General features: G+C 37.6%; 1 protein-coding gene across 1 annotated transcript in view; it reads left to right on the top strand.

Moving 5' to 3' along the window:
- CNTNAP2 (contactin associated protein 2) overlaps positions 1-26,491 on the top strand; it is a 1,164,397-nt gene that overhangs the window by 750,670 nt on the left and 387,236 nt on the right. The window contains exon 11 of the mRNA XM_013955738.2: positions 9,344-9,450. Coding sequence (XP_013811192.2) covers positions 9,344-9,450 — 107 coding nt within the window. The remainder of the gene's footprint in view (positions 1-9,343; positions 9,451-26,491) is intronic.

Below are 26,491 nucleotides of genomic sequence, written 5' to 3'. Positions count from 1 at the left end.
CGAAAGATCTTGTGAACAAAAAGATGAGAAATGTGCATAGAGAAGGGGGAGAGAGTTAAAAGTGAATATACACGTTGCATTACCTGTAATGAATGATGTACACACCATTCAGGTTTGTGGGTGTATGGGTTATCTCAGAGAGGATGTACCATGTGAAAAAATAAGCCAGCTGTAAATGCCATCTACATCTAATTATATAGTAACAGCATTCATTCGTGGTTGATCTAAGCCAAATTTCAACTTGTGGCTCAGAGGTCCTAGTCTGTCCATCCTGGCCAGTATTTAGCAGACTAGGAGTCTGCAGGGATGTACAGCAGAGGCAGCACGTTGACCTCAGCTCTTCCTCTGTGGAACAGTGGGACATGTAATAATCTTGGTAGGTGTCGTTTTGCTTTACCCAGAAATAAGATAGATTTGAATTGCTCTCAAAGGTAGGAGAAATTAGTGTCCTTAACTTATGTGATCTGCTAGGGAATTAATAAGGAAGCTGGCATTTATATCAGTCTTCATTAATAAATGCCACAGAAACATTAACTTCAGTTTTAAAGAGGAGAAACCTTCTGTATTCAGACAGGAAGTGTTTTCTACAACACTCACAGGGCAGAGCCTTTGAATCATATTGTTACCAGAACCATCCAGTGGAATTAACAACTTATGATTTAAACATTAATGGCAGGATCCATAGTTGTAAAGAAATCAGGACTTCTCCTAGCTTTACTTCCAAATCAGTGCTTGTAAGATAGTTAATCTTCTGGGAAACATCCAGATTGGGTCTATCAAAGTAAAGAGAGTGGCCAGATTTATGACAAAAATTACGATAAAGAATAAAACACAAAAAGATGGTGATTTAGGTCAATCACAAGTCATTCATGCCAGGCAAGTTAAAGATCACTTGCTCTTGTCAGTAATTCTGAGCACCACCATTTTGTAATAATTTTAAATAAAGTTATTCAGGCAATCTGCACTTTACAAGCTCAGGATCACTTCAGTAGTGTTAAATCATTTAGTACCTCAACTTCCCTTTTAAACACAATGCCATAACAATGGTAAGGGCATTGACATTCAATATGTTCAGCTCAAACCCCACAGATTATGAAATAATGCTCCATTTCATTATGTCATAGCCAGACTGGTAAAATAGGATTCTGAGCCACAAACGTACTTAAATCAATAATAGTTGATGGCATCTTATAGCTTCATGACCATCAAGCTGATTAATACACCATAAATTTGCAAAGCAAGACATATTTAACAGATTGTGCTCTTTGCATATGATGCATCAGGCTTTTATCACCCATTTGAAAATCCAAGTTTACTGTGGCTCATGTAGCTGCTGTCCCTGATTTAGACACTGGGGACTAAAGGAGGTAAAGCAAAATCTAAGTGTGTGATCTGTTACAGTTGCACAAGGAATGGAGGCTTTATAGCCAAGGGCTATAACAGCCCATACCCAGTTCTGTCTGGTGTAGCAAGGGGCTTTTAACACAAAAACACCAGTCAGTTGTATAGTCATCTTTATTACTGACTCTTTACGTTATGGGAAGAAACATATAAAGATTTCTAATCATCAGTTTCTTTATTCCCCACAAGATAAATTTAGGAGTAAAATCATTTGAAACAAGGCTCCATAAAATCGTGCATTTGCCTGGTGATTCAATGCATGATCACTCATGGTTATGAGAGAGGAATATAGTAGTCACTGTTCTGTGTTACTTAGGCTGCTCAACGGTGTATGTGCTCTGATAATTCTGATCATCTTCCAAAGAATAAGAGAAAATTTCTCCAAATGCCTAAAATGGATTGTAAAGTGATGTTGTCATCTTAAAATCTAAGATCTGTGTGATTCAAGCAGTAAAATGTAGAAGTAATAAATAATTAACAAGACATCAAAGAGTCAAGTTCATGATTTGTTCTCAAGTCCAGTGCATTCTTCTTTAGCTATTTGAAATGGCAAAAAAAAAGTGATTACATGAATACAAAATTAATCCAGTTAGATTTTCAGCAAGGCAATACTTAAGGAGGTTAAAGGATTCCTTTGAAAACTAGTGAGTAAAATGTATGAGATTCTTCTAGGGATTCTCAGTGCTTAACACATCTTCTCCTATCACAAAGGAGGCTGAATTGTGCCACATTGGCACAGTTAGGATAGTGATTAACTGCCACTTTTTCTACATAGTTATGTAAATAATAAAATCAAATATACCAATCCAAAAATTAAGTTACACAGAGTAGCTCTTGTATGGTAGATCATTTTTAGTAGCTGGCCTTTCATAGAAGTTTATTTTTCCTTATCTTCTGACCAGTTTTGCAGACTTAAGTCAATATTGAAAACATTGAAAACATTGTGTGACACATCTTGCCTTTTTTATACAGCTTAACTGGATATTATTTGTAAGTTTGTGGTTTTATCCTCTGCCTCTGTAAGATTATTATAACATAGTCCAGCTTGTGACTTGGGGACTGGGGTCCGTGGGCCATTTCCACCCAGCTGATCTTTTTTTTTAGAGGGGTGGGGAGGGGAAGAGATGGAGAATCGCTGAATAATAGTGCTGCCCTGTAGACCAGTGACCAAGTAATAGACCAGTTCCTCCTTTTCCTCCTGCCACAACTCCGCACAGAGCTGGTCTCCTTCTGTTAACCTGAAGCAATTGCTGGGAACTGCCAGGAGGGACACTGGGGTTGGGAAATTGCCTTTTCCATTAGTAACAACAGCTCCTTTACCCTTTCCTGCTTTGCTCTGGCAATGGTAGCAGCAGTTTGGGTTGGGCAGAAGCAGGTGTCCAGGCATGAGCCAGCCTAGGTCCTGGGTTACGCATAACCAGATGCAGAAGGGTTTCTGCAACAAATGCAGAAAAGTGGGTTATCCAGTTCCCGTGACTGCTGAAGTGGAACCAGCATGAATTCATTTCAAGGCACTAAGCTGTAAAGTGCTTTGAAAATTAAAAGCAGTAGAAAAGAAAGGAATAAAGTACCTACATTATAGTACACAAAACAAATAATGCATAAATCCAAGAGGGTGACTTAATCCAAATGAGTTAACTGCTTTATTTTTCTTGATGCATTAGTCTTTCATTAATCCTTCTAATGCAAACAGCTTAGAACAGCACCTTAGTGGTCTGGAGATAACACTGTGAAAAACTATTTGGCAGCCTTTTCTAGGAATATGCCCTAAAGGAACCTTGCTTAACAAAATGTCCCTGCATATTTTAATATCGATTTGCTCTTTGTAAATCACAGTCTTTAAAAGTGCCAAGCATTTTGTTTTAATCTCTTGACAGAATAAGCTTAATAATGTCCACCAAGGAAGTCCACGTATTACAGTAAGTGACAAGGAAAGGATAGGTCCTTTTTGGTTCAGGAAGGATTGTTTAGTTCTGCCCTCATTAATTATATGCATCTATTCACAATTAGGTTAGAAGTCAGCAGCAAATCAAACTGGTCTGGGAATTATTGTGAACCAGAATGAATTTTACAGTCTGTCCCATCTGCCCTTTGTGTTGCCTTGCATATGAGATGCAAGTCCTGTTGCTGAAAAAGCTCAAAGTCACATTAAACTTTTGTTACATTAGAAAAAATGAAAGAGAATCCTAACTGTTAGATCACCTGTTCTCGCTTTTATTTAGGCCTCTTTAGAAACCATAGGCTATATGTCGAGAACAGGTAATTTTAGTCTAATGTTGATACAATAGCACTCTATAATAGCTGTATGGCCTTAATTTGATTGTCTTATTGTTCAGTACTGCTTTTATCATCACTAGCTTTATGCATTCTATTTCTCATTAAAGAGCTACTCACTGTACACAGATGCAGGTTTAGAATATTTTTGTGGTTTAGAATATTTTTGTGATTCTGTTACTAGTTTAAGCTACTTGTATTCAGTGATTCAGACTGACAGTTTGTGTTAGCCTGGTGTTCTCAAATCCTTTGATAAATGGTGATTTGTAAGTTGAAAGGATTTTTTATTGCTCTTACAAATTGTCTTCCTTATATGTTCTTTTATAGGCCTGATCTCTCACTGTCTTCTTGACCAGTTGGGTAACCTTGTACAGGAAAAAAGGATTAAATTTCAAGCCCATTTTCACAGTCTTTGCATGGGTGTGAATGTTTACATAAGCTACATAGTGACAGAAAATGATACTCAACAAGGATAGCATTATACATTTTGAAGGATCTGTGCAAAAAACAGTGATAAAGAGTATGGGTTCTACAAAAATGTCTGGAGGAGGTAAAAAGAGCAGCTAGTGGAAAAAGTACTGTAAAGCCATTCAAAATATACTGATGAGATTGTTAGTTCTGAAGCAGAGAAGTGGACAAAAAAGCAGGACAGAAAGAATTTGGAGGAGATAAAAGAGCAGGTGGAAATGAGAGACAAGGTATGAGCAGGAGCAAGATTAGACAGGGATTTGATGATGAGAGGGAAAAAATTGAATTTCTTGTTAAGAATAATTCAACCCAGGTTATTTTGCTTTCTTCCATAATAAAAAGCCTTTAACATTTTGTTCTGCTTTGTATAAGTTCTTATACTGACCTAATCACTGTAGCATTTGCGTTCTTTTCAGTACTGTATTAAACAATATTTGACAAATATCTCTCATGTGTAGTTCATTCTTTCCTTTTGTCCTCTCAGGTGCAGAAATAGTTTCACAGTTGAGTGTTTTGTTTTGGTAGTGTTTCTTAGGTTTGTTGGTTTTAGTTTATATATAAACTTTTATATATATATATATATATATATACACACACACATATATGAAAGTTGTAGTGTGCACTTATTCTAGAGAAGGGAAGCAGGAAGGGAAAGGAATAGGGAAAGAGGGAAAGGTCTCTGTCTTGCACTCTGTCTTGCAGTTACAATGAAGAACAGTGAGGTTTGTGCTGGTTCTTCAGTCCTGAGAGACTTTATTCCACAGTGTATTTGTGGCCACCAGGACACTTTGCTTCCTGCACAGAATAACTTTTTATCTTCCTGCTCAAATAAACTCTTAAAGCTAAGAGTTGAAGTCAATTACTGTATGCCTTGAACACGATTTGCCTGGGGGAGCTAGTTAATACGTTAAATATCCTTCCCCTGGGAGACAGTCTCCTCTAAAAAGACTGAGATAGTGACCAAAACCTGATGATTTACAAAGGTTAAATAGCATGGTCAGAAAACTAAGTAAATATAGTCACATAATGAGAAATTAAGAACTAGAAAGAAATGCTTTTTGTTTCCTATGGGATATGAAAATATTTGTATCAGAAAGGAATCTGGAGAGATCTCTAAGGCCATTCCTCTGTCTTGAGGCAGGACCAAATATTTTTAAGCCATTCCTGACATGTGTTATTCTGACTTTTTCTTACAATACCTCTTACCACAAATAAACCTCATTGCTTCTTTGCCTGCCTGAATGGACATTCAGAACAGTTTGTAGCTTTCCTGTTTCCAGCTAGTGCTGGTTTGAAAACCAGCCAGTGCTCACTTGTGCTGAATGTAATCTGAGGACTTCTTCATGGGTTTTACATAAGACTCTCCTGTTTATACCCTTATTATGGCATTCATTTTCTTCCTCTTATTCCTTTTGCTGTTGTTGTTGGCAATAGTATGATGAGTTGACTTAGCATTGTATGTGAAAGCCCCCAGATCCCTTTTTGCAGGATTGCAGTCAAACTAGGCTTTTTTAAGTTCATTTATTTTAGGGTCATTCAGTTAATTCTTCCTACTTCAGTGTAGGACTTCTCACATGTCCTAGCTGTATTATATATTTTTTCAGTCTAATTTCCGAGAATATTTTCTATTTATAAATCTCTAGTGCTCAAGAGCACAGCCTCTCCCAGTCTGATATAATTTGCAAAAGGAACGCCTTATATCAGGCCCAGTTCCTCTGGCACAGGCAGCTCTATATGCTTCTGGCACAGAGCTTAGGCCAGATATAGCATTCTGCTCCTTGTTGCATTTTTTCCTTAGGACTCACAGACCCCTCCTTATCATCTGACATATGTTTATCCACTGATGTGATGCGAAAAAGTTCCTTAGTAAAGAAAGCACGTGGGAGCAGCCTGACTGACAATAAGATAATGTGCCTGGTCACAGTGCGCTTCTTGGTTGCTCCAAGAAGCCAAAGAAGGTTTTGCTACTGGCTTCATGAGCATCTTATTCATGGTTTTCTCTTTTGGCAGTCTAGGGCTAGGGAGAAAACTTGGTAGTGTACTGGATATTTGTACATAAATTCTCTGAGGAAATGTTGAACCTTCAGCAGGCATACAGTGTAGAAGCAAGGCCCTAGCTGTTGGCCAGCAACTTTATCTGCTGATCTGTTCCTACTATGCCAAGCTTATTTTTAATGGAAATACAGCCTTATTCCTAAAAGGAGACTAAAGAATGGAATTACCTAGAAACATACTCTTTCAGCATAAATGAAGTGTAAACAGAGCATGAATTGGTTTTGAGTATGTTATGTGTATATACTAAATGATACGCATAAGTTAGATAAACTTCATAATGGCATATGTTCAGTTAATTTCAAAAATACAAATATCTTAGCAAGTTTTACAGTGAAATACATAGACAAGATACTTTTTATCTTAGCAGCATTGAAATAAGATCAGTCTATGGCAAGAAAAATGTTTGAAGGATAATGGGATTTACAGTTAGAAACTATATTTCCCTTGATACCTCTACTGAATTCAAAAGATTGTGTTTTTTTTGTAGTTTTTGAATTCTGGTTACCAAAAATTCCTGTAGTCCCAATTACAGTGGGGAAGGCATGTTCACAAATTTGACAAATGAGGGGCAGATTTTGTTATAGAAGTTGGCTAATGGATTTAACAAAAAATAAATCTTCCAATTCTGTCTGATAAACAAGCTAACCGAAAATTGAGGGTGCAAAGAGGACTTAAGGAAATGATCCTACAGTCTGAATCAAACTACATTTAGACAGCCCTGATATAGGCCATTATTTAATTTTTATCTTTAACAACATTTTTTCACTGTGAGGGTGACAGAGCACTGGAACAGGTTGCCCCGAGAGGTGGTGGAGTCTCCTTCTCTGGAGATATTCAAAATGTGCCTGGATGCAATCCTATGCAATGTGCTCTAGGTGACCCTGCTTGAGCAGGGGGGTTGGACTAGATGATCTCCAGAGGTCCCTTCCAACCTCAGTGATTCTGTGATTCTGTGAACATCATATTTAGTACAGGGAAAAACTGATGATTATGAAAGAAATTCCAGAGGCACAGACTAAGTTAGTTCAACCATCTTACTCGAAGTTTAAAATAATCATCAGGGAGTTTGTTGAATATCTCCATCTTTTTGACTTAATATGCTCCATTAAATGTTACAGATAAATATCTGTTTTTCATATTTCCCTACATTAAGTCATTTACCTCATTACATAGTCAATACAGCAATATCTTTACTAGTTATGCTGCCATAAAAATAAGTTATATAGTACTAAAATGTGAAGCTAGTTGCTGGCATTACTAGTGAGACTTCATATAAAAATCTGGCCAAATTCACATAGAAAAATGTTTAGTTTGGTCACTGGAAAAATACTTCTAAAGTAATATATGTTCAAATGTAAATAAAGAAGGAAATACATTGAAAGCAGTGATTTTGAAAGGCTGGAAAAAACAAGAAGGCATATTCAGATTTATGAACTTTTCTAGATGTTTATATCTTTGAATAAAAATTACTTTAGTGAGATTATTTTTGAAGTATCACTGCTCTCTGCTTTCCTTACTTTTGTACTCACCAACAATAGATTCATAGAAATTGTTAGTGATTCATAAGTTGTTTAGAAATGTTCCATTATATGGTAATGGTTTTTCTTCTGTGGAGTTGGGAACACAACTGAAACTCATCACCTATCGGTTGAATTGCAGTAATCAAATCTATCTGTGCATTTAACCTGCCACAATAACAAAGCTAAATGAATTCACTTAAACCATGTTTAAACTGTAATTTATTGAACTGTGATAATTGCCTCAAATACTGCTGCTGTATTTTTACTGTGAAAATAAAAATTTTTAATGCTTTACTTCTTTTAGAAGAGCATTTCCTTAAGCATTATTTTAAACGATTCCAGTATTTTCTGAACTTTAAAAAAAAAAAAGTTAATGAATGGCTATCTACCCTTGAATACTGTAGTCTGATATAGAATATAAGCCATCTGTATTGTATATATTCTGAGGTATTTTTACTGGCATGCAAAAAAAGCAATCTTTGAAAACACAATACCAAGTCTCTTAACACATATCCTGCCAGAGGTTCTTTTTCGTAGTTGAGGCATGTATGACATTAATTTGAACATGAGGAGATACAAATACTTAATTTATAATGCATTTCCAAAAATATTTTCATTTGTTTGTCTAATAGGTGGTCTCCTCATTTTATTTTTAATGTAATAATAAAAATGTATAGTTTGTAAATTGCATTTGGCCAACTCCACATGAAAGGAAAATTCCTTTAGTTCTTGATCAAAAATGCAGAGCCTGTACTGAGTCTGACTATAACCAATTTAATAAAGAGAAAAAATAAGTTCTTTGAAATAAGATTTCAAAGCCTCTCTCCAAGAAAGGAAATTTAATAGTTTCAAAGGTGAAAGTATACGGTAATTCCCATTTTTAACAATCTTTGATAGAAAAGAAACTGGTGAACTCAAATCTTTGAAATCACATTTAGATGATATATCAAACAATAAATGTATGTTCGGCTGTAACTTTGCTTTTTGCTGTTCCATTTTTTCCTTGGCACTCCTTCAACTCTCCAGCAACAGTGGGTGGGGTAAAGGCAAACCATGCTTGCCACAAATCCCTGTGAAGGAAAACTGACTACAGCTTTCATACTGAAGCCTGTAGCATCTTGCTTGTTTTAATAATGCAGCTTTAGTAATTTCCATCCTAGCCAGCAGGCAACCTGCTTCTGCTTTATCCCATTTATCCCAGTAAATAGGAGCTCACTGGCATTCTTTCATTCTTTTTTAACTTTCAGTCACTCGTGGGACTGGGGTCCATGAGGCATGACACCACCTGCACAGCAGAAGGAGGTGTGACTTGTGATGTTCTTTTTGTTCTGACAGCTAAGTACCGGTCGTATGTAGCTAAAAACTTAATTTATGATGGGTGAATGTATACCACCTCTGTTTTCCTTTTTTTATTGTTTGTAAAGGGGCTGCAGCAGAGCCTTGACGAATCATCTTCTGTGCAGTTGGGCGTTCTGCTATAAATTCTACTAACCTGCCTAAAATAACAAAGATTGATTACCAGGCAAGGACATGATATACTGCTTGGGCAGCTCACAGTTTGGCCATATGTAAATCTTGTTGCTTATTTGGATTTTTCTCTCTGTCTTTGCATCTCATCCTGACAGGTGCGTGCCCAATCACTGTGAACACGGTGGCAAATGCACCCAGACATGGGACAGCTTCAAGTGCACTTGTGATGGAACTGGATACAGTGGTGCCACTTGTCATAACTGTAAGCAATGCTGCGGTTTCAAAATTGTGATGGACTATGAAGACACTGATGTCTTTTGATTGAAATATAAAGTCAAAGTCTTCCTCTGGTTGTTATAGATCTTAGAACATTTTTTGTAAAGAAATTATGTCTTAATCCTACTGCATCTTGTCTACATAGGGGTATGTTTATGTAGCACTATGCAAAGGGACCAAAGCGGTATAGCTGTCTTAGCTGGGTGTCCTGACCAAACTCGTTGTCAGCAATTGCACGTTGGAGTTTCAAACAAGTACAGTGATGCTGCCCTAAACTGCTAGGGAGAGTTGCTGAACAATTAGAAGTGCTGGTTTGAGTTGCTAATCCTGAAACATGTTTTAGCCATTTTAAAATCAAATTATTTATTCATGTTGTAAGTCTTGCAAATAACAATATTTTCTATGAGCTTCACCTGTCCTACAGAATTAAAGCAAAGAAAGAAGAGAAAAAGGTGCAGTTGCTCAGTTGCTCTGAACTGTATGTGACAGTGACATATGTCTTCAGTTCCTTCTATCATACATTTAAAGTGAGATTTTCATCTGCAAAGTGTATTCTAAACATCTAGAAGATTCAGAAAACATATTGAGTCCTTACCTTCTCCACTTTTTGCTTAGGGAACCGCATCTTAATGTTAAGGAGAAAGCAAAGATACTTCAGAACAGGTGAAGAGGTAAATTTCAAGCGTGTGTGTACTTATACAAATATATATATGTATATGAAAAATCATATATATGAAAAATTGTATATATATACACACATACATATATATCTGTACATACACATGTATATCTAACTACAGCTGTTTAAAATGTTACAAAGATCATTGCAGACTTCTGTTATTTTTAATCAAAGAAAGCAAACTAATGAGGAAATAGCAACAATTCAAAGGTGTTTGAATTTTAACTAAAAACTCTTCTATTTTTAATGATAGTATGAATGTAAGAGGGAATGTATTTTATATAGTAACTATATTTAGAAATATATATATATATACATACATACATACACGCACACACTGAATGGCAAAATCCTCCATGAAGGGCTCTTTCCTCCCATGTTACCTTTTATGTACATTACTATTTAACTAAGAAGACCTTGCTGACAAAAGAAGTATAGAAGGTGATCATAATACAGATTAGTTCATTGTCGGCATTCACACTTTGGATACAAACTGATATGACATTAGAATGCCACGCAGTCTTGTACTGACTCATACTGATTTGTATGTTTGTGAATATGTAGGACACTGAAGTTGATTGTCAGATATTCTTTAGCCAGTGCTGCGGAAGCCTTGCCAGGTAATGCTGAGAAACAGAGAGAGTGGGCCTGCATAACACCATTTGTGGACACCACTATTTTGGGGATGTTTCCAGGCCTGTCCTGGATCCTGTGTCACAGCCTGGATACAATTTCCATTACTTGCTCAATGAAATTGCAGTACTGCTTCCCAAATCTCTGGTCTCAGTACTAATGGTTTGCTTTGGGGTTTGTGAGTCCCACTGAAACCAGTGGCATTCTCCCACATGTACTGAAAGCAGAGTATTTGATACACTGGTAGGACATGAGCACTTCTAAGAACAGCCTCTTCCTATTCTTCACCCTGAGTTACAAATAGTAGTACTATATTCCTTATAAAGTCTTTCATTATACCCTGCTTTGTGCAAGTCATATTTACTGGCTGACTGAAATACAGTTACCTGAGTGCTCCTTCCACCACTTTATAGATAAGCATACAACAGCTTGAACACAAAATAGTTGTGAAGGTGACAACTTTACAATCATATACAGGTATATGCAGACTTTTAGTCCATGTTCCAGTCCAAGAAAGACCTAAGAAGTTGATGTATATCATACTTACTGCATGAGGGATGAATTAGCTGATCATACCTGGCAAAACATAGTTCCATTGCAGGAAAAACAGAAGAGTTTTTCATTGAATTAACAGGACCACAATTTCACCTCATGAATTTCAGCTGATAGTTGCAATCAGCTAGACAGAAGGAGGCATTAACAGGAAGTTTGTGTTTGTGGCCTCTTCATTTTATAGGAATACTAAATACTGGAATGTTGTTTAACTTCTCTCATTTGAACAGGTAGTTCAAGAATTCAGATTTTTTCTTTGACACGTGAATACAGGAGTGTCTCATCTTTATAGTAAATTGGTCTGGCTACTGAATTATAAAAACTGAAAGAGTTAAAAGGCTAATGAAAGCTTATTAAAGAGAGATATTTAAGAGATCAATGCTACAGGAGACATTTCTTGGGCAGCCCTTTACTTATTCCACCAAGAGTGAATGTGCATAGTGATGTCAGCATTGCGTCTAATCTTGGGAAAGAAAATATGGAATTTAGAGTGAAGTAGTATTTTGCTGAAACAAAGAAAAATAAGACTTGCATATCTGTTTTTCTGCTCTAATATTTTTAGAGCTTTTGCTGATTTAGTACAGCCATCTGGAAAAATATGCTTCTTGTGCATATGATGGACTGTTAAGATATTTAATTTCACTGGAGAAATGCAAGAATGGAAGCTTAGTTAATTAAGTATGCTTTATCTAGTGAGCCTCTGAAAATAAGTATAATCTAGGTTTCCTTCTTGAGTCTGAAAGAGAAATAACAAGGACAGAGGGATGGCATCACTTTCCCGATATCTCAGTCGTTACAAAGGAAAGAAATAATAATCCAAGGAGCTGTGAACATTTCTCTTAATAGCATTTTCACCTGCCTTTTATGGATAAAATAGTGCAATAAGGCAAGTAAATGGCACTGCTGGACCGCAGCATCAAAAAGGGATTTAAAATCTATTGTCCTGTTGTTCAGCTATAGGATGGATAAAGTCTATGGGATTACAGCTGTCCAGGTCATTTGGAGACACATTGTTCAAGAACCTTTACTTTTCTAATTCAACCAAAGTTTCTAAATAATCCTTTTTGCCTGTATTGCTTTGAAAAGATGGCTAAGCTCTTTTTTTTTTTTTTTTGGTTAAAGGACTTAATTTTTTTTTTACCTTATGTGTTGCTATACTTTTAAAAGTCTTCTTGCTTAGAAAAAAAAGTGAGCAGAAATTTATACGCTCATCAGATGTCCTCTCAGAATATGTAGTTTTGTGCCTTTCTGGAATGTAATGGCACACAAAAGAGTGAAACCCAAAAATTACAGTGTTGAGGCACAGACTGAGACCTTAACTCTGCCTTTACTGAGTGGGCAATAGCTACCAGGATTTACTAGAGCATGTTCCAGCTATATTCACAGTATTATCTATAGCTGCAGATAACGAAGAGATTTGCTGAAGCTTGCCAAAGGCTGTAGTTACACTGCCAGGAGATCTTGGGCCTTAGCTCTGCTATGATGATGCTGGCCCCATCTGTCCTTGCTTACCTGTGCAGTGTTTATGCATATTTAGTCATATTTGGTGTGCTGCCTTTCAGTTTTGACTTCAGATGTTTGTGACAATAGCAGTACAAAACAGAGATTTTGGGAGAGGAGGGAGGTTGGAATGATAACTGTGGTGTGAGGTGTAAAAATAACTGAAAACAATTTTAAACAGCGTAATGGGTTGCATGAAGAGGTTGTAAAGTTTAGCAGACTTCATTATTCCATGGAGTAGGAAAGTGTTTAAGTGCAGGTAGCACTTGTTCAGTACCATTTTACTTAAATATAAGATCATGTTAGAAAACAAATGGTATTACACTCTACAGTAAAATATATGTTTTCTTTCTTAGTGTTTCCAGAGTGTGTGCTATGGGTATAACAGGGCAATCCTTAAAGACCTTGGAGTCAAAACTCCATTAGTGGGTGCCTTAACTCTGTACCTTATGATTTTCATGACTTTGAGCTTTGCTGAACTTAAAGGAACAAGGTAATTCTGTGTTACTGAAGTTTTTTGTCAGTGAATTGATTTTTGCTTTGGTCAGGGAATTCAGCACTTTCCTGAGCTTTTGACCTGAAACAAGGCAAGGCTTTGCTGCCTTGGCTGCATTTCAGATTGGGGTTTTAGGTACCTTTGAAGTTGAAATTCAAAGACACCTCAAGAGATGACCTCCTTGAAGTGAAACAGAGAAAAATGTTTGCATGAAACCTTTGTGAATCAAAATGGCTTTGTTTCCCACAGGTCCAGTCATAATATTTTTATCATATGGTAGTTGTGACGGTCTGCTCCTTCCCCCCCTCCCCCTGATGTGCTCTCTCTCCCCCTCAACCTGACCTCCCTGTAAACAGCACATATGTAGGGGCTGATTGAGCATGAGCCAACTAAGACCTGTCTAGCATGCAAATATGACTATGAGTCAATCATCTTCCCCCCATAAATAGGGGGCAGCCCAGAGCCCCTTGAGCTCTTCTGCATGGCAGTGGGCTGCACTGCAGAACCTCCCCTTGAGCAGGGACGCCTCTCAAGGTTACTCCTTGAGGTTGAGAGATTCCTTACCCGTGACAGATCCTTGGTAAGTGACTAATAGCATGCTGAAACTTGCTAGCCTTGTGAAACTTTGCTAAATTATATCTCTGATTAATTGTGCACATAATCCCTTAGACATAAACCTTTGACCAAGTCTGGGACTAGGATCGAATCCAGCTGTGCCCAGGCTTCTCTCAGAAGGATTTTGGAAAGCAAGGGGGTCCTTTCCAAACCTCATGATTCAACGGGAGGGTCTCCTTTGCACACACTACTTTAGGCATGAACCGTTGACCAAGTTTGGGACTAGGACTGGATCCAGCCACACCTAGGCTCCTCTCAGAAGGAGTTTAGAAAGCAAGGGAGTCCTTTCTGAACCTTGTGACTCAATGGGAGGGTCTCCGTTGTGCATGCACCTGACCCTGTCCTTCATGCAGTAAATAACTGAGTGAGCCTTGCCAATCGAACCTCGTTAAATCATTCTTATTTATGATTGAACTTTGTTAAGTCACTATCTTACTGCAATAAATATAGTGCTGCTTCCCTCTTACAAGTGAAGTGCATCACTCCTCTGCGACAGTAGTGAAAACAACAGTTAGTGTAGCAAGATGGAGACTGGGACTTAAGCATAGTGGAAACTATAAAATAACTCTCAAAATAGTTACAGAAGTAAAACTTCCAAAGAAGTAAACAAATCTGATATAACAAGTATAATTATGAATATGTCCAATTATGTACATCAGTTAAGCACATTTGCTATTTTGAGATCACAAAATAATTTGCCTTTCAGAATAGGACACTGTAACAGAAAAGCTTTTTATATTGCAAAGACACACCAAAATCTTAAGACACTGTGTCCACTATCTTCTTATTTGCCAAAGAGGCTTAAGCTGCCTTTTGCTGAAAGAGCTGTCTCTGCTTTCTAACAATTTGTTCAGCTACCCCTGGCTCTCTGCAATTCAATGGTAAATTGACCAACAAATTCTGGAAAGTCCTATTTCTCAATGCGCGGTGAACACCCTAGAAATCTGCCAGATTATTCTTGGCTAACAGATATTTAATGCCCAAAGGAATGCAGTAGCCTGGCAAATATGAGACTAGAGCATAAGCTTTAACATTAGGCAAGAATGAAAGATAAAAGAATACATTTACTTAAAAACCATGTTTTACAGTGATGAAACAAAGTTACACAATGATTAAAAAATGAATGATTAAAGTTATAATTAACAGTAAGTATAATCCTTACCAGCTTTATTATATCAGCTACATTTTAATCTCTGACTAATTAACCTTTATAGCCTACCTACGGCTGCCCTGCCATGCTGAGTTCTTAGAGCTAAATTTTTTCAGTGTCTCTTACGAGATGTCTGCTGGATCCATTGAGAACAGGAGCTCACTTTCCTCCTTACTTCTCCCCAGCTCTGTCAGGCTCTTCAATTAACACCTCTCTGCTGCACCTTGCGCAAGTTACACAGCTGACTCTAGGTTCTAAGATCCTTCTGGCTGTTGACAGCTTCTTTAAAACAAAGTGGTATAAATTTACAGATTATGTATCAGGATAAATACTAATAATTCAAGCTTCTTCATCTGAGATGTTTAATACTTAGCTCAATGCATGCTTTCTCTGTAATCTATGTGTAAGAGAAGTACACTAAGGGACTTATTGACAGGGTTTACCAAGACTATGACACATCTATCTACCACCTCCTGCACAACCTTTGATAGATTTAGGAGAAATCTAGGACTATCTATAAAAACAATTTGACTGTGTTTGCCTTCTCTTTATGATTTCCAATAGTGAAAGAGTCCAATTTACATCAAGAGGTTAATCTTAATTCTATCCATATTTACTCATGTGAGACACGAGTTCCATTCTTCTTACATTTCACCTTAAACAAACAGTGTCCTTATTTTTACAGGTGTACAACCTGCTTTTCTTCAGGAATATTTCACAGGATTGTAAATCTTCAGTTGATTCATAGGAAGAGCTAACCCCACACTCCGTTATCTGTTAGTTCTATAAAAGCCATGGGAAAAAATACAATCTTACATACTCTTGACACTAAAAGAGGGAGATGTAAATAGAATCAGAATATACAGAGAATACACAACTGAGAGAAACAACATGCGCAACTTGTACATTTTTAGATGGAAAATATGCTGTAAGTTTTTTCAAAATGACTCTTTGCAACAATGTGGTGATTCCTGTCCTAGTTCTAATATAAAAGAAGCTGACCTCTGAATTCTTTAGCTTTGTCTCCTCATAGCTTGTTATGAACAAACGTGATCCTGTATTTTGGAATGTGATTCAAAATTAATGAAGGATAAAACACTGATCTTCTCTTGAAATGATGAATACATTAAATGTCACCAGAAGCCTAATGAGCATTGATATTTCTTTTTCCAGGCATATGTACTTCTTTCTGAAATGAAATATTGCTTTAATAGTGAGTTTGATAGGATCTAGAAACAAACTCTGAATAAGAAATGTTAACGCAAAGAGTTATATGAGCTATGTATGGGCAGTGAACTAATTTTGATTCCTGATCATGATTATTGCCAAAATACAGAAGTAACTTGCCAAAATTACTATTGCCAAAAGTAATAAGAAAAGCAAATTTAATCTGCACAGTCTGGGATGATTTAACCTTCAGGAAGATCTTTGCTGATTAGTTGCAACAACGGTGTTTCTTGTACTTCCATAAATGAGAAAATACCTGAAACATTGGACTTTTTACATCTAAGGCGAGATAAGAAAGGATGTGATAATGATTTTTCTTTGTCAGCAATTCAATATGTAGTTCTATAGCAAAAGAGCAAATACATAATTTGGCAAAAATACCTTTTGAACTTTGACCTGTAGAAAAAAAGAAGAGAAACACTGTACAGATGTATAGTCATCATGAATAAGCAAAATATGTTTTACCTCTTCAATAAAGACCGGAGGAGTTCTGAGAACAACATGGCTACTGTCTGTGATCTCAAACAAGCTTGTTAGAAAATTAAAGATTTTTATAGAAAAAGGCAATTGCCTCACAGTTTCACAATACATATTAATGTATTATTTGATCAGCAAAAAGATTTCTAACTGAGTCACAAAAATAAGAAACTAACTGTATGAAAGCTTTTTTTTCTTTCTTAGTTTAATAAAGGGAAGGGGCAAGTTTGAGTAAAGAATAGAAGAAATCTTTTATAAAAAATGTATCTGCTGAGATTAGTAACAAACAATGCTGTGGGTTATTTTACTTATTCAGCCTAATCTGAGTGAAATAGGCCAGACTGTCCACTAATAGTAAGGCTGCTTAGGTTCTTGTGAATCAGGTTGTATAACCATGGACATATAAATACCCTAATTATTCTCAGGAGAATGTTCACAGGCAACTTGGATGCCTTCAGGCAGAATAATCATCCCTAGATAATCAGAATATGGACTGTTATTAGTGACAAAAATACAAAACAAAACAAACAAACAAAAACTTCTAAAGTTGCTATCATCTGACTAGATGAAAGTGGTGCTTATTATTAGAAAAATAAAAAAACAGAGAATAACTTCCCCCTTCAACTTCCAGTGCAGCAGAATTCACTTTGCTAGACATAGCAAAACCTCTCTTTAAGAAAACTTAAACATATTCAAGTATTTTTCATTCAGTGTGTCACACTTCTTGGCTATTAACTGTCCGCTCACTTCAGTGTGGCCCACTTCAGGGACAGTGAGACAGCACCTTGCCAGTGAGGGCATCGCCTGTGCTGGGGCTGCCCCGGTCGTCCCCACTTTGCAGCCCAGCCCAGCTCCTGCTGCTCCCTGAAAAGGCAGAACACGTATTCAAACTGCCAAAGATTACAAAGAATGCTCCAGGAGGAGGAAAAGAGATTTCCTAGGAATAGTACGCGTGTGCTCTCTCTCGCTCTCTTATTTTAATTTTAGCTTAGCTTTCTGATTAGATTCCAGAGAAGTGGAGGGAGCAAGATGTTACAGATGCCACTTAAGAATGTACAGATATTGTACAGCGCAGCCTTAAAGCGCTGCTTCCTCTGCACAGAATGTGGATGCTGCAGTAAATTACGCTGTGCCACATGAATATTATTATTTATTATAAGGGTGCCATGATTGAACAGTATTGCTCCTCACCATCAGCCCAGGCCACATCCAAACCGGGTTGGTGTGCATATCCATATTGCTTGCCACTTCTGATGCTTCATAATATCAAATGAATGTTGTCCTGAGATTCCTCTGCTCCTTATCTGTTTCCTTTGCAGAAAATACTCAGAGAATACTTGTTTAAGGATCTTTTATTCTTGGATCACCTGCTGTTTGCCTAACTATTTCAGAGATAATGAGATTTATTGGTTTAGCTGCTATATGAGATTACAGAGCAGATTTCCAGGTAGGATCACAGAACACAAGGTCTTGTCACTAGGTCCTAAGAGGATCGTATGGCCATTGGTTAGGGCAAGCAACACTGCAGTTGTATCATATTCCTGGCCTGGAGGAAGCATCAGGAGATGAGAGGTATAGCTCAGCCTTCATGTCAGTGAGATTTCTGACTTCTCCACTGACATTGGCATTTTGGCAATTAACATAAAACCAACCATATTAACAATTGCTTTTCTCTGTAAGAATAGGTAAGCCTTCTACTTAGAGTATAGGTTGAAATTCCTAATGCATTTTGCATAGCTCACTGAATAGTCAGTGATGGGAAATAAATTTTCTTCTCTACCAGACAAGACTCTGTTTTAACCAACAACCTGGAGCAAAAATGAAAGACACTGCAATCCACCATGAAACCTAGCATTCAGCCCTACTCTCATTATTTGTTGAAAACTCTTATTAACTTCTGTGGCAGTTTTATTAGAGCCAAGCTAATAAAATTTAGTCCTGCCAGCTCTGAGCCTCGTTGCTTTTATAAAGAAAAGGATATCTTTATTAAAACACCAATTAAAATCTATTTTGAAGGAGTAAATTAAAACTGTGCTTCCCTGTTTTTTCTTTAGTTCTCTGTTCCTGTTACTTGGGTACTGGTAAGATAATGAGCCAGCCTGATAAATTCGCATTTCATGTGCAAACTTGGTAGGCTGACTGAAGATATGTGTCCGTGGGGGGTGGGGTTATGAAAAAACCCTCTGTTTGAGAATGACATAGAGGGTCACAGATATGATGCCTTAGAAAATGCTTTCTAACTAAGTGCATGTGTATCTCTGACTTGTACATCTCTGTTCATAACTGTTACTATTTTTACTATTGGTTGTCTTCAGCCTTTGTACGTTCGCAGAGTTCCTTGGAAGTTTTTAAAAATCACTCAGTATAATTACCTTTTTCCCAGTGAAATGGTATTACTTTTTAAAAAAAATTGGATGTTACATCCAAGTTTTCATTTATTGTGTAAAATAGGAAGTAAAATATTTAGCAAAGATTTGTGGTTTCTGTATTACCAGGATAACAGACAAATTATGGGCATTTTTAAAGTGTTTGATTAATGGAGATGACTTAATATAATTAAAGGGGTGTCGCGGTCCACGGGAGTGACGGGAAAGAATCATACGCATTCACAGAATGCAGGTTCAATTCCATCTTTATTCAGCAATTTGCCTATTTTATAGGTACAGGTATTCGGCGCTCTGGCCCTTGATTGGTGGTTCATACAGATTATGTCACAGGTAGCCAATCATGGCACCGATCACGCACGCAGCGGTCATGCCTTGTACCTTGCTACTTGTTTAGCAAAGCTGTCTAGCCCTTAACCTTGGTTCCCACTGGCTTCTGCTAGTTTATCTGTACTTTCTCAGGATGTATCATTCCCAGCTGCACCAGTGTCCTTGGTAAAACTACTTTAAAGCACGTAGCAACGGCTACAGCCTGAGGCCTAAGGCTTCAGCAAATTTAGCTACTAATGCTAAGCAAGTTGTGCTAAGCAACTAATCCTAAACAGTGTAGTTCCATACTCTATATCTCATATAGGTTGTTGTTCTGAAGGACCGCAAGGGCCCCAACAAGGGGAAAAACGCCCAGTATGTCAGGGTTATGCAACCAGTGCTGATAATGAAGGACACTTTTTATTCTTGAAATTTAATTCTCTAAATTCTTAGTTGTTAAGAGACAAGACAAAAAAAGACACGATATATTAATTTTTCAAATAGAGAATAAATTTGTTATATTTACAACTTTGCTCATTTGAGCCAAGATGATGTACACATCATATCTGAGTAGATTTAATACTGTCTTCCCAGCCAATTCAGCCCTTAAGTCCAAAATAAATTGTTTTTAGCATTTAAATATAACGAACTGAATCATTTTTGCATTATCTTCCTGAGCTTAAGCATATTTCTTGTATGACTTTCTCTGTTAAAAAGTTATAGAGGAACCATAAATACTTTTATGCTCAGAGACTGTCTTCTGGAAGACTTCCTTGTGAAATAATACTTTTTCCAAAGACAGGAAGAGCTCTGTCTGTTAATTCATTTCAGATGGAAGATACAGCCTAATCAGAAATGTCCTATATTTTGAGAAGACTTGTCACAAAACTGACTACCTCTCATTTCTCCAGTGGAAATGTGTGTGCAGAGCAGTGGCAAACTATCACCTTGACATTTCTGAACATTCACTGGTGAAACTTGATGTTTTAGTCAGTGGCATCTTGAGTGAACAAATCTCAGAGAGGCAAAATTGGGCCTTCTGCAGAAAGCATCATCTCTGCTTTCTTACCAGAGTCCTTCAACAGACCCATGTATATGGAAGCACCTGATTTTAGTAAGATTCAGCACAGGTTCAGCTCTTCATTTAATTGAACGATTAACACAGGACTGCCATCCAAGCCTTACACTGAAATCCCAGTAACAACCCTGGTAGACTGTAACCTGGCCTACACCTGAAGAATAAGCACAGTTCTGGACTGCACCCTGTAACAAAAAGCTGGCTTTTTAAGGCATGGGAGGCTGCTTTGCAAGGCCCCTTAACCCTTTTCATGGCAGACAGATTGCTTGAATTGCTTGAAAGGAGGAATGAGAAAAATAAGCTGGAGACTCAGGGTAGCTGCTGGAAATCCCAGCAGCTGGGTTTTAAAAAGAGGAAGGAGGTGCTTGCAGAAGGGGAAGGTTGGAGCTGCTCCTACCCTCTGGCCCAGGTGCCTGAGGTGATCTGCCTCAGCTGTGGTGATGGAGCACAGCTGCTGTGGGTGTGCATGTGGGGATGGTGAGCTCTGTGGGAGTTCCATTAGCTCTGGAGTTAGTTGCCAGTGGAGGAAAGTAAGTTTGCAGTAGTGAGAAGAATAGCTTTGAGGGAGGTGCTGGTTTGGGGAAGGTTGCAAATGTGGAAAATGTTTATGCACTTACTACTGGGAGTTGGGGGAACAACTGCCAACAGGTGAGTGGCTCCTCTGCTTCTGTTCCTGCAGAGGAAGCTTTGTGCTGGGTGCTGTAAGAAGAGGGGCTGCGGGTTTTTGAGTTGGTCCTTGAGGACTCCTAGTTTAAGACTCTGCTTTTGTGACCTGGGATAAGGAAAGTAGATGCTAGGAGGTAAATAATGCTGTGCTGAAGCTCAGCAGTGTGTGTATGTGTGTCTGAGCATGCTGATCCTAGAGGAATAAGGAAAAACATGAGCTTGAATCCCTTGATTCTCTAGAAAGAGGCTTTTGTCTTTTCTGCTTTTAGCATCCTTTGAGAAAGCACTTCCAACAAGTGACTCATTCTCAGCTTGCAGTGTTGGCATCAATATTGTCTTGTCTTCTCCTTTCCCACACCCTGTGTCTGAACTGACCAGATGCTATGTGTAAGTTTGGTGTGTTCTCTGTGAAACTTCATTTTTAGGGTTTTCATCTCCTTAATGTTGAAAATAGCAGTTCTTGGAGCTCTTCTATAAAGAAATTATACTTTTGTTTATAAGACTTTATTAAAAGGATCATACAATCAATATGCTAGCTTCCTGAAGAGACTGGTCTCTCTTCTAATAAAGCTTTTCAGAGGAAATGTCATTCTAGTTTATAATAGTCTATGTGCATTCATTTCTTAATATTTACTATAAGGCTTTTAAGGGATTTAACATATTGCATTTCTTGCTCTTCTTGGGATGCAGACCATTATTACTGGTTATTTCTAATATCTCTTATTTATTTGAATGTACTTTTTAGTTTGGGGAGGGGTGGGGGGTGGTTTAGTCTAGATTTTCACATAGTTTTTCACATAAAACATACCTAAGCCCCATGTGGCTGTATTGTTGACCAGTATTTGCAAAACTTGGAAAAGAAAAGCTTTGTGCTCTATTAATGTTTTTTAGTTTGGAGGCAAGGGGGTCATTGTGTTTTTCCTGTTTTGTGTTCCAGTGTTTATTTTTAAAAATTGGTGTGTTCTTAGTTTGACTGCTGTAAGCTGGAGTTAGTTTGTTGGCTGCTACAAATTTATTGTCTGCTGAACTGAGAACTGCTTGGCACCAGGTAGATATGAAATGCAGAATGTGTAGTAAATTTGAAGCAACTTGCATTTTTATTGTAAGCAAATGGAATCAGTGTTTGAGACAGAGAAGGCTGCAGTTTCAAAATGAGCAATAGGACCAGTACTACTTGGTGAAGGTTAAGCTAAAAAAATGAACACTAGGATGCAAAGTAGAATATGAATAGTCAATGAGCAGTAATCATGTTGGAATTAAGAAGTGAACTGAAAGTGACTGAGCCTCCCTACCAGATAAGGTGCAAGAGAGAGCGATGGCTGAAGCTGGGCTTTGGCTTCTAACTGGCTGTACAGTTGGGCTGTTTATACGTTGCTCTAAAATAGAATCATGTGTCATGAGTTTTTAAGCAAAATTCCTATTAGGCAGGAGAAATACATTTGGGATCCAGTTCAATAAGAGTCTGAAGCCAGTGTTTAGTTTGCAGTACTTTCACAATCCCTTAACTTAGTGACCTAATTTAAATCTAAGCAAACAACATGCCAGAATTGTGGCCCCTGTCTGGGGAAGTGGAGCTATTAATGAGCGTGCTTCTTGCAGGCAGCTATAACCTGTGTTCTGTTGTCATGCAGAATGCACAAACAAATATTATTTTCAGGGGACATTTAAAAGAGAATGTGTAATTACGAATAGATAACTTTAAAACAACTCCTGTATGCTGTAAAATCATAGTCAGAATTAATCATAGCCTTAAAGAGGATGCTGTATGTAAAGACTTCAAAATTAATTAGCTTTTTCTTAAACTTTTCCATTAAAACAATCTAGGTTATTGCTTGCTTCACTGTTAAAACACTCTAATTGAAAAAAGCATTAAGGTGCTGATATTAAAATCCCACTGGCAGCCATTATAAAGAATACATTTTGAAGTTGCTCTGTAATTCTGGCTTTCTCAGTCATGTGAGAGAATGAAGTTAATGCAAAGATCAACTGTAAAGATATGTCAGCGGTCTAAATATTGAGAACTTCTACTAAAGACATGTCTGCAGAGGTTTTTATCTCTGCATGTAGCTTCCCCCCCCCCCCCCAAAGGGATCTTAAAATTCAAAATAGGAGAAGAAAACTTTTTTTGAAATGATGGTTGCCATTAAAAGGGCAGTATGTACCAACAGCTAACCAAACATTATTATTTAGCTTTTGTACCCTTCCTGTATACTTATGAACTAACTGTAGAATGATTTGCTGTATACTTATGAACTAAGTGTAGAATGATTTGATAAATTCTTCATTTTAATAAATTTTGCCATATGTGGGAGGCAGTAAGTTCAATCTGATAGGACTGTGGAATGAGAGTTAGCATACTTAGATTCAGTCCTTTGTGTTAGCATTTCCCAGTGATGTAATTTCTGGGCAAGTAATTTCTTTTTTTTTTTTTCTTATTTTTACAGTGGGAATAATGATGCTCTTTGTAAGTGCTTTTAGACTTATGAAAACATTAAAAGCAGAAGAGCTATTTGGAAAAAAAAATGAGAAGAAAGCTTGCAAAAAAAATTTTTTTGATCCCTTTTCATTCTAAAAGTTTAATGAAAACAGTTGATCAATATTAAATCGGACCCTCATTTATCATTTACCAAACTGGAAACATGTTAAATGTGGGTGAGCTAATGTTTAATGAACTAATGAACCTATTTTCAAAAAGCAAATTATTCAAGAAAATTAGGAAATGAGTACTCTTCCCCCCTCCTGTAAAAACTCCCAATTTTTACTGGAAGGGAGGTGATCTTTCAAAAAATGTCGGCTGCCTCCAGTTACTGCCTTATACACGTGGTGTTTTTGTGTGATCTGGCTATATGAATATATAAGATATTTCTATTGCAGATAGAAGTACAATAGGAAAAGCAAACTCCTGAAGACCTTTGTGCTGCTCCCTGTACATGTGACTGGAGAAGAGGGGCATAACAAGGACTTTGCAAAATCTTTGCTTTTGCCTGTAGGTTATCCTAAGCAATCACCTCTTTGCCCACCCCTGAGTATGAGACTGTTGACCACCCCAAGGTGTTGGAGAAATTCTATGCTGCCTTTAGCAGGAGCCCGTCACCTCTTCTGGAACGTAGCCTGGAAAATGCAAAAACTATATAGACCAATTCAGGCTTACATCTAGGGTGGGGAACAGGCAACTGAGCCCATCTTCTGCAATGAGCAACTTGGGATAGAGCCCCAGTGATTACTCTTAAGCAGACCTCTCCTATGAGGTACTGTTAGCTTCATTAGAGCTGATCCCTTGAGGTAGCTTAGTAGTTTCTTGCCTGGTAACAGAACAGTGTTGTGCAGGGGTTGGTTATGCTTTGTGCCCAACAAGCAAAGGCAGGGGCTAATGCCCTGGACCTCTGCTGACCAGAGGAAGGGCTGGTCATTTCTCCTGGGGTCTGGTTGCCAGTTTGGTAAGAGGGCATCTTCTCACTGAAGTTTGGAGCTTACTCTCATTAAGTCACAAAATCTGTTATTTGATTCCTTGCTCTTTCCCTCTGTGTGGAGGGGGGCAGGGGTGAAAATGAAGAGTTGAATCAATCTGCATTCCGTCTGCCACTTTTAAAATGACTAACTTTTGTTGACATGTTTTGTTTGGGTTTTCTCTTTTAATGAGACTCACATCTAGTAGTTTTTTCTCATGGTTTCAGCTGTGAAAAGTGCATTTGTGAAAGAAAATGGAGAGCAAAGGCAAAAAGAATTAAAAGGAAGGACAAAATGTGGAAATTCATCAAAAGGAAAAAAGGAGGGAGAGGAACCTCATCTGGAATAGTAGTATTAGTATTTCCCTTCCATCTCTACTTTTATATTATACAGAACAGCATAGGAAGGAGGGGAATAAGCTGAGGTAAAAGACAAAAATGGGGCACAAACAATAACAAGAGGGTGTGAAAAAGGTCTTTTCAAATTTTTTTTGAATTGATGTAACAGTCTAATAGGAATTGGTGCTAACAAAAGGAAGAAAAAAGGAAAATAGGTGAAGTGGAGGTATAGCAGTCTGTTATGTGTACTTTGTGCCGAATTTGATAGATAAAATGTGTATTCACAATTTATCTGAAATGACATTTGCATTGTATGAGAGGTATGACATGCTAAGGATGTAATGAAATATGTATGATGTTTAACTTGAAGAAGAAGAGGAGAGTCATTGCACATGAACTTAAGTTCATGTTCATAATTAGAAGCTTGGGCATTAATGTCTTTGTTTAATTTTTTTTCTATCCCCAACTTAAGTGTAATTTATGCCAGACAAGCAATAATTGGAGACTTAGTTTGCTTATGAGGTGAAACAGTACTACAAATATTCATGAATTTATTAATTTTGGGATGAGCTAAAGAACTGGACAAGAATTAATCTATGTTTTTGCCCCAAAATCTATATATTACCTTCTTCTAAAAGTCACCCCCCCTCCCCCCCCTTCTGAAAAGAAGCAGTTGGATTATATGAGCATTTCAGAGAAGACTGCCCTTTCTTTCCTAACTTGTCTGGGTAGATTCTGCTGCTTCCGGAGGTTGGAAGGGCAATATTATATCCAAGTGTTAACATTAAAGTTTACTTGTGCTGAAGCTTTTATTGTTGTTATTGGCCAGGAGAATCCTGCAACGCAGCAATGAACAGACAACTTTGAGAGGAAGCAAGGGCTAACTTTGTGTGGGACACCAAAATGTTCCCAATCATGGTCAACCTAACGGTAGCAGGGATATTGTGTAGGAGGTGAGTGGGAAAGGGCTGTTTGTGGCAGAGCTCATGCTGGAAGCTCTAGAATAAGGAGGCCCAAAGGGACTAGGTATTACTATACATGGCAGGGAAAACAGATATTTAGCAGAACATAAGCCATCTTTCTCTAGTCTGCCCTCTGTATTACCTTCCTTGGGGAACCTACAACACCATCATCTCCAAGACAGTGGTTTTTAGTGTGCTTTGTTTAATGCCACGACAGGACAACTCTTCTTTGGCACCCTTTCAGTCCACAACAACCTTCTTGGGGAGTAAATGAGACCTTCCATACCCCATCTAAAAACACTCTTAGCTATCCTATGTGTTTTTAATGTTACTTGCATGCCTTCCTGAGCTGTGTAGGTGTGACATGTGCTTTTAGCTCCATAACATGGCAGCTCAGTTTCCTAGCTCTTTTGTTGTATATTAATGGTGTTTCATGTGGTTCACATGGTGTAAATAGACATTTTAGATTAAGTGGTGTGAAACCCTAAGATACTTCTTGTGCTTTGTATGCTAT

The sequence above is a fragment of the Apteryx mantelli genome, chromosome 2 (genome assembly GCF_036417845.1).
Source record: "Apteryx mantelli isolate bAptMan1 chromosome 2, bAptMan1.hap1, whole genome shotgun sequence".
NCBI classification, from domain to species: domain Eukaryota; kingdom Metazoa; phylum Chordata; class Aves; order Apterygiformes; family Apterygidae; genus Apteryx; species Apteryx mantelli.
This window is presented reverse-complemented; position numbering and strand designations above follow the sequence as displayed.